At 38.8% G+C, this 9,155-nt stretch overlaps 1 protein-coding gene across 1 annotated transcript; it reads left to right on the forward strand.

Moving 5' to 3' along the window:
• Nucleotides 1–3,272: 3,272 nt before the first annotated feature.
• Nucleotides 3,273–8,652, forward strand: trmt12 (tRNA methyltransferase 12 homolog). Its single transcript, XM_037675217.1, has 7 exons — nucleotides 3,273–3,325; nucleotides 3,447–3,609; nucleotides 3,676–3,874; nucleotides 3,951–4,101; nucleotides 4,179–4,288; nucleotides 5,436–5,593; nucleotides 7,997–8,652. The coding sequence occupies exons 1-7, from the start codon at nucleotides 3,273–3,275 to the stop codon at nucleotides 8,453–8,455; spliced, it is 1,293 nt and encodes a 430-aa protein (XP_037531145.1). The 3' UTR covers nucleotides 8,456–8,652.
• Nucleotides 8,653–9,155: the final 503 nt, after the last annotated feature.

The following is a 9,155-nucleotide window of genomic DNA, read 5'->3' on the forward strand; positions in this document are numbered from 1 at the left end:
ATAGATAGATAGATAGATAGATAGATAGATAGATAGATAGATAGATAATGAATGTTCATTGTGGCATTAAACTTGTTAGCTGAAGTCAAAATGGCAGCACGATGGATCAGCGGTTAGCACTGTTGTCTCATGGCAAGAAGGTCGTAGGTTCAATCCCCAGTTGGACCTGGGGTCTTTCTGTGTGGAGTTTGGATGTTCTTCTCATGCTTGTGTGGGTTTTCTCCAGGTATTCTGGTTTCCTCTCACAGACCAAAACAACAACAACAACAACAACAAAACATGCATGTTAGGCTGCCTTCAGGTCCAGGCCTCCCTTGCAAAAGAGATCTGTAAGCTCAATGGGATTCTTCTGGTTAAATAAAGGTTAATAAATAAATACATAAAAAGCTCATGTCCGCAGTAGTTCCACTGTGATTTTATTATTATTATTATGTGTTTTCACTAAGGAAACGTCAGAATATTTGGCTCTAACTCAACAACCTGGTGCAATTTTTAACTTCCACTTTCCAAAAGACGATTTGTTTTGGTCGTTTTCTAAATCATTGCTTAAAAAGACAAAGAATGTATTTTATCTGTCCCGTGTTTGTTTTTGAGGAAATTGTTGCCAATAACAGAAATCCTTTAGACAAGCCGGTGTGTCCAAAAATGATGTGCCAAAAATGTAACTACGTCAAAAAGTGTATAATATGTGGGATCCTAGTCATCCACTTAAGGTTAAAAGTGACTCAAAATCTCTTAAGGATTAAATTAGTTTATTTTATTTATAAAGATGTGTAGTGAGACTACAGATGTCATTATTCAGATTTTTTTTTTCATTCAACCTTTATTTAGACAGATAAGTCACATTGAGCCTAGAAGACTAATTTACAAGTGAGATCTGTTTAGACAAACAAAAAGTAGTGAAACGGGACACCAAGGAATTGGAGGTGAAAAAATTCCTATCAGACTTTTTTTTTCCTGCCTGAAAAGAAAAAAACTCTGATATTAAAAAACACCTCGCACAAACAAGCACATAGTGACGTAGACATTCTGCAGAGGGGGACGACGAGAGCGGTGAGCATGTTCATAGATGCTCTCGAGGGCACTGTAAGAGTTCTGACAGGATGTAATATTCAGTCAATGTCCTCCGGTGAGATCCGTAAACATTCTCGAGGGATGTCGAGGAATGGCCAAGAATAACGACTATGATAATCTAAGAGTCCTGAAATGATGACACAAGTTTATTCAGCTGGTTCCATCTGGTTATCAGTCGGAAATTCCTCAGGGAGGAGGTGGTGAGTGTCAGATCACTTGTTCTCCAGGCGAATTCAGAGAAGATGGCCTTCAAGGCCAGCCAAGGGAGCCAAATTCAGATAAACACAGTTGTTTTGGGTACAGGTAGAACTTAATGACATCTACCTTGAGTCTGTGTTGCTTGACTCGGTTCCGAAATGTCCAAATTACATGGCCACAACGATGGAACATGACTGAGTAAAATCCCAGAGATCTGATCCATTCTGCCCAAAGCATTTGAGTCTGGGTACTCAAGACATAAAGGCAAGCAGCGTGATCGGGTCCAAACTTGCTGCCGACGACTCTCTTGATTGTAGATAAAACCAGCAACCAGCCGAATCCAAAAAGCAGGAACCAGTTATCGTAAATCCAATTAAATATGCGTCCTTAAAATCCACAACTGGCAGCAGAGATAGACACATCATCAAGTCTTCAAGTTGATGAGATATCCAGCTGCGTGCGTGCCAACAGGGCAAATTGGCTCGACTAAAGCCCGTCTTCTCTTCGAAGAAATTATGTAAATTGAGTTGAGGGACCAACTGGTCAAAACAAGTCCATAATTGTGGTTCAGAAGAAATGCAAGAGAGACTCACAAGCAGTTTCACAGACAGACAGAGCAGCAAAGCAAAGCAGAGAGGGAGGGGATGGGAAAGTGTCCGATCTCAGCAAGAGCAAGTGGTGAAGTGATAGAAGATAAAGTCAGTGTTGTTATTACAGATCAGAAAGCATAATTTAAAATTCCTTTAGATCTGTCTCATTTTATACGGAGGCCCAGGTGGAGGATTTAATTAAAACAGGCCTGTTCAGATGTAGCTCTGGCCAACCAGCCAACTCTGATTTAAATGCACAGCAGACAACTGAGTCTTTTAAAATCAGACGCCACGGTTCTTTTCATCAGGGAAGATCAATAAAGTTCATTATTCTGCACGAAGAAAGCTCAATGACTCATCTCATGGATTTTAAAACTGGTGAAAAACTTTTATCCCAAAAGAGCAAAAACAGTTTAAGATCAACAATAGTCAAACTCAAAGAAATAGAATCTTTACTACATAGTTTAATTTCACAAATCAAAATATCTGCTAAAAGCTAACCAGTTAATTTCACCAGGAATGGTTCTTCACTCACAAAAATATATAAATGATCACTTTAATATATAAAAAAAAAGGGAAGTATTAATTGTTTGTGGGGGGGGAGGGGGGGGGGGGGTCTTTCAGTAATCTTAGAGATTTTAAATTTAATTTAAAGCCAAAAAGAGAACAAAATTTGAGAAACTAGCTAAACTAAATTGTGTACTGTAGACTACTGTATCTTTTATTTATTTTGGAGCCACATGGGATTAAAGGTCATGTATCCCAGGTGCTGCAGCAGAAATGTATCTTGTTTTTACTTATTATTTTATTTATGTTTGTTTGTTTATTGAAATGGAATAAGAGAAATGCCAAAATTGACTCTTTGTTGGAGGAAAAACCAAATGATTTATTATTTTAACCATTTCACCAGTCACATGTGACACATAGATGATCATTCTTAAGTGGGTTAATACGTTTTTCTGTTTTCTATCCTAAAATAAGAAAATATAGTTACTTATTTTAGATAAATGTTTGAGTTAAAGTTTCAAAGTTCATTCGTTCCTACAAAGTGTGTTCCTCAGTCAAGAGGCACGACAGTTGAGTTTGTCTCCATCTATCGCTTCAGAGTACAACATCTTAAATCTGATATTCATGAGTTTAGTTTTTTTTCGCTTTCTTTTAATTTATCCCAACCATAAATTGCGCTAAACATATTTAAAACAAATAAAAAATACAACTAAAAAAAAATAAAGTAACAAAAATGTCATAAATTTGAAAGCTGCATGCTGTACCAGTAGGTCCGTTCATAATAACAATCCGACTAGAAACACGTGACGCGATGTGACCGCTACCGCTTAGCTATTAGCAATTTCTATTTCTTTTTGTAAGCAGTTTTTGATAGAAATACAACGTTTTTATGGTTGCTTATGAATGGAAGGCGTCCCGTGTCTTCGTGTGTTTTCATGTCATGCACAGCTGTTCAGGTAATTATTGTTCTACTGAATGAACATCTGGTATGCTAGGCTTGCTAGCTGTTAGCGTAAAGACAACAGTTGCTCAAAGTTTTACAGGGTTTTTTGATGTACTGAAGTGTTGATTTTACAGGACATGTCTTCAGTCCAGAGGGCTGCTTGACCCGAGTCTGAGCTTGGTTAAAGACTCGGATGGGACAGTCCTCCTGCCTATTTTACCGTCCAGGCTGTCCCAGCTTGATCTTCAGTCTCTCAGAAACAATGTATCTTCTGATTGTGACATAACTTGGAGTCAGGTGAGTACCACAGCACATAAATGTTTCTATAGCTTATCTAAAGCTGTCTCACTGACTTCCTCTCAGTCTCTACTTCAGTCAAAGAAAACCAAAGGGAAACCAGGTGTAAATAACCTGCAGAAGTTCCTCCAGGAGCTCTTGGAGTCTCATGGTGAGAGATGGATGCAGGAGCTAGAGAAGGACCTTCCTCGTAGTTTCCAGAGGCATGGAGACCTCATCCTGCTGGGAGACAACTGTTTCACCCTGCCTTTGTGGAAGAAAATAGGTACTTGTGCTTTAATGCAAACTGAGCAAAACTGTCAGGTATTACATTATTATTATTTATTATTATTACTAATTAGATGATCAGTTATGGAGTACAGTGGCCAAAGGACTCGGAGCGAAGCGGCTGGCAAAGATGAGCCGAATATCCAGGGATGGATTCAGGTCTCCTGTGGTGATGATGCTATTAGGAGAGAACAGCTGGGTCAAACATGTGGACAACAGTATCAGGTAAGTCTATAATAATCCGTTTTGTTAGCTTCTTAATAGCTTGTGATGGTGCTCTTAATAAACTCCTTGTGTTGCAGCTATGAATTCGATGTTACCAAATGTATGTTCTCAGCTGGAAACATTACAGAGAAGCTCCGGGTGGCTGGATTTGACTGCAGAGGAGAGACTGTGGTGGATTTATACGCAGGTAAAACTATATTACACTTCTTTCACTCAGGAGAACATACTAAAATTTTGTGAAGAGTAAACAGATTTACAGTGTTATTTAACAAAACACAACAGTTGTACTGTAAATGTATCTATAAATATTAACAAAAGCATAGCCTAAAGAGCTTTAGTGCAAGGTTTCTCTTTCTTCATGAAGTCCAGGCATATTTATGATCACTGCTAAATACACTATCCTGTCCTCGATTGTCCTAACACTGTCATTATTAAAGGATGAAAACAAGTTGCTTTTTGGCAAATTTCTTTTTTTTTTTTTTTTTTTACATAATTTTCAGTGAAGAGGTTCACCACTCTCTAATTCACCACTTAAAGAAGTTTTGTTTGATTCCATTCACATTCATTTTTTATGAGAAGGATCTTTTTTAGTCTGTGTGTTTTATTGAGTTATTGAGCCACTAAGAGACATGAAAAATTACGGGGAAAAATGTGAATAGACTATAATAATGAAAAATCAAAATCCTTTTGAAACGTAAAACTAATCAAAAGTTGCTCAAAAACAAAAGTGAATAGATAATAAATAAAGTGAGACCGAAGATTAAATTAGTTTTTTTTTAAAAGACAGTAAACAGACAGTGAGTGGGATTGTTGAACATGAAGAAACATGATCCACTTGCGTGTCGGGTCAGTCAGAAGTGATCGTTACATCCCCACTATTTGACATTTGCATGTAATAATCAAAAATATATAAACTTTGAAGCAAAAATAGACTTTGAAGCAGTAAATCAGTAAATCAAGACTACAAGCCTGTTTTTCTTGTATTCAGAGCGTGTCTTCCGATTTGTTTCTGTCTGTGATGCTTTTAAACATCTGAAATATTTACTCGAAGCATCGTGCTCTGGCTCTAGTGAGATTCTGAGGGAGACATGAGCTCCTCTACAGTTTAATTAAACCAAAAGCTTGCTTCACTTCCTGGTAAAACATCTTGGCTTTTAACTTATTTTTAAAATAAAAATCTAAATTAAACCACTTCACGTTAAACTTTTCTATTTTATCTTAGGAAATCTGCAGTTTTTGTCGTTGCCTTAAAGTATATCCGTATTTAATACTAAAAATAATAGAAATTATAAAACTACCTGCTAATTAAATATAACACGTGTGTGACGTCTCAGGTATTGGATACTTCACCCTGCCTTATCTGGTCCATGCGAAGGCCGCTCACGTTCTCGCCTGCGAGTGGAACCCTGACGCTGCTGCAGCTTTACAGAAAAACCTCGAGGCAAACGGGGTGTCGGATCGTTGTACCGTTCATCAAGGAGACAATCGTCAAGTAAAGTGACTTTAACATAAAATATTTATTCTATATGTGATTTTTTTTTTGTTTGTTTTTTATGAAACTTAACAAGGCTGAGTCAGTTCCTCTGGATGGATTCTTCTTTGTTAAAACGTTTCATCTTTTATCCAAAAGACTTCTTCAGTCTGAGGAGCTGCGCTAAACTCAGTCTTATAAACAGAACCTTCAGTGGTGGATCAACCAGTTTGTTGGTGACAACTACAACTAGTTGTTCACATGTAAAAGGAGGAACATCAGCCTAACAATTGATTGTTAATGACCTGATGGCTGTTTACTATTCACAGGGGGTTGAGTGATACTAGCAATAACAGCATTGTAAGAGGGGGACAGTTGAACACGGAGGCCTCCACCCCTGTTTAACGATGGACGGTTTCTTTTCACAAAGATGGCCTCCTTTACTCCTCTCTCAAACCATCGTTCCTCTCTGTCCAGGATGTGAACATCTTCATCCCTGAAAGAGTGACCGCTGGCCTAGAGATGAGTGTAGACCGCAGAGTCCTGGCCTGATGATGTTGATCTTCTGTGCTGGGCCATCCTTTTGGCCAGTGGCTGTTTTGTTTCCCCGATGTAAGACTGATCACCCTCCTGACACTGAACAGCATACACAATATTACTCTGTTTGTGCCGGGGGACTGGATCTTTGGGATGAACCAGTCTTTGCCGTAATGTTTTTTGGGGTTTAAAAGCCACTGGGACGTTATGTTTAGAAAATAAACGTCTCAGTTTCTCTGATACTCCCTCAACATATGGAATGACCACTGGTCTGGGTCTGGGTTCCTCCTTTTCACCTGATGGCTGACTGGAGTCCTGTTTGGGTTTCTTCTCTGCTTTCATGAAGGCCCAGTTAGGATATCCACATTGCTCTAGAGCCTGTCTTGTGTGGGATTTCTCCTTCTGCCTGGCTCCTGAGTTAGTGGGGACGCTGTCTGCTCTGTGGTACTGAGTCCTGATGACTCCTAACTTGTGCTCCAAAGGGTGATGGGAGTCAAACTGCAAATACTGGTCTGTGTGGGTGGGTTTGCGGTACACCTCGGTTTGCAAATGTCCTCTATCAGAGACTGAGACCTCACAGTCCCAAGAAAGCCAACCTGCCATTTTTTACATCTTCTCGTGTGAACTTGATGTATTTATCCACAGAGTTGATGTGGTCAGTAAAATGTTGGACTTCCTGAGATTTAATTTTAACCCAGGTGTCGTCAACATACCTGAACCAATGACTTGGTGGTGTCCCTGAAAAGGACGTCAAGGCTCTCTTTTCTACCTCTTCCATGTACAGGTTGGCAACAATAGGAGAAACTGGAGACCCCATAGCACACACATGTTTCTGCCTATAATATTGCTCCCCATATGTGAAGTAGGTTGACTGCAGGCACAGTTTCAAGAGTTGACACAGTTGTTCTGTGGAAAGCGTGGTCCTGCTGCTCAGAGTGGTGTCTGATTTTAATTTTAAACTGACCACCTCTACTGCATCATCAACAGGAATGCACGTAAAGAGTGGTGTGACATCAAAAGAGACCATTGTTTCATCAGTCTCCATGATGACACCCCTCACCTTGTCCACAAAGTCCATGGTGTTCTGAATGTGGTGTTCTGAGCTGCCAACTACAAAGTGCTTTGTAAAAGACTGAGTTTGTAGCAGCTCCTCAGACTGAGGAAGTCTTTTGGATAAAAGACGAAACGTTTCATCAAAGAAGAATCCGTCCAGAGGACCTGACTCAACCTTGTTAGATTTATTTACCGTACTCTACCTGGATTATTGAGCATGCAACTGGACATTCATGAAACTTGCAGCAGATCAATTCATAACTCTGGTCAATGTCGCCCTCTAGTGGACATGATATTCCTGCTAAATTCTCAATATATGTGAAAAAGTACGTTTTAATTTTGTTTTAATAAATTGAATAACAAATCAAAATTTTGTGACTGTTTTTGTGAAAACCTCATAGACTGACACACTGGATTTTTACAGAAAAATCTGTTTTAAATACAAACTTTTGTAGTGTTTGCTTTCAGAAAATGATTGTTACTTGTTAATTCTGGATCTTTGTTTAAATTTAATGCTTTTCCTGCATAATTACAAACATATATGTGGCATTTTAGCTGTGTAAAAAGTGAATGTTACTTTTTTAGAAGACGATCTGAGTAGAAAACTTGAAAGATGCCTCACTGCAGATTAGTTACAATTTAATATGATTAAAATGTCACTTTTTCCATGGTTCATTTTCAGAGCTTCATTAATCAGAGTTGAAAAGTTATTTGAACAAAATCATCTCCTTCTTGATATTTTGATGAAATGGTTTCTGAGGTTTCCAGATCAGGTTTTTAAAAAAAGTTTTCTTTATTCAACTTTTTTTTCCCTTTCTCAATTCTCTCTTCCAGTTCCAGCTGTGTGACTTTGCCGACCGCGTGAACTTAGGTCTCATCCCGAGTTCGGAGGACGGCTGGCCCGTCGCCTGTCGCCTGCTGAAGAGAACAACCGGCGGCGTTTTACACATTCACCAGAACGTCACCTCGCCGTTACAGAACCGCGCCGCTGACGATGAGACTCGGAGAGTTTCTGCAAAGAGGACTGACAGAGAGGCGTGGCAGTCCTGGGCCGATGACGCCGCAGACCGAATCGCTTCACTTTTAAGGAACCTCACCGGTGCATTGTGGGTAACAAGCATCCAGCACATAGAAAATGTGAAGTCGTACGCACCTCATGTCCACCACATCGTGCTGGACCTGGAGTGCAGACCGTCACAGATCTACGCTGATTCTGTGCCGACACCGGGGAATAAAACAAGCATCAACCTAAACACCAGAACCTCTGTTGGAATAAATCAACCACCCGACTGAATACTGGGACTTTTTGTGTTTGTTAAACTTTAAATGGGTAAGAAATCATCAAACTGTCCCCAACAGATTTGACTTTTTGATGCCTTGTAGAGATTCTTTAAAGCACAGATGAGCATTTATTACACATTTATTCAGGCTGCTAGAACGAGCGACACCACAAGAAGAAAATGCAACAAAACATTATAAAGTAAAGCCAAAATATGAGAGAATTTAAACTGCAGTGTTCAAGTTCAGGCTCAGAGTCACTTAACCTCCTACAATTCATTACAACGATCTATAATAAAGTTACAGAGGCCCTGAAGTTTAAACCACAATTACAAAATAATAAACATGATTACATTTGAATAAAAAACAACATAAAAAAACCACAATTACATTTGAAATAAAACATTTGAATAAACATGATTACATTTAAAAAAAAATAAAAAAAAACAACATTTGAAAAAAACGCAACTACAAATTACAAAAACACAACAACATTTGAAAAAACATACTTGGAAAAAAATCCAACAATTTTCAGTCAGGTCATCTGGACAGTTTCTTTTTTGCTGAAACGTTTCACCTTCCATCCAGAAGGCTTCATCAGTCAAGGAAACAACACAAAACTGATTCTTCCCCCAAACAGCTTATTCCAAAGAAAGTCCATGTTCAATAATCCAGGTATACAATCCAACAATTTTCAGTCAGGTCATCTGGACAG

The sequence above is a fragment of the Nematolebias whitei genome, chromosome 4 (genome assembly GCF_014905685.2).
Source record: "Nematolebias whitei isolate Nwh7 chromosome 4, NemWhi1, whole genome shotgun sequence".
In the NCBI taxonomy this organism is placed as follows: Eukaryota; Metazoa; Chordata; class Actinopteri; order Cyprinodontiformes; family Rivulidae; genus Nematolebias; species Nematolebias whitei.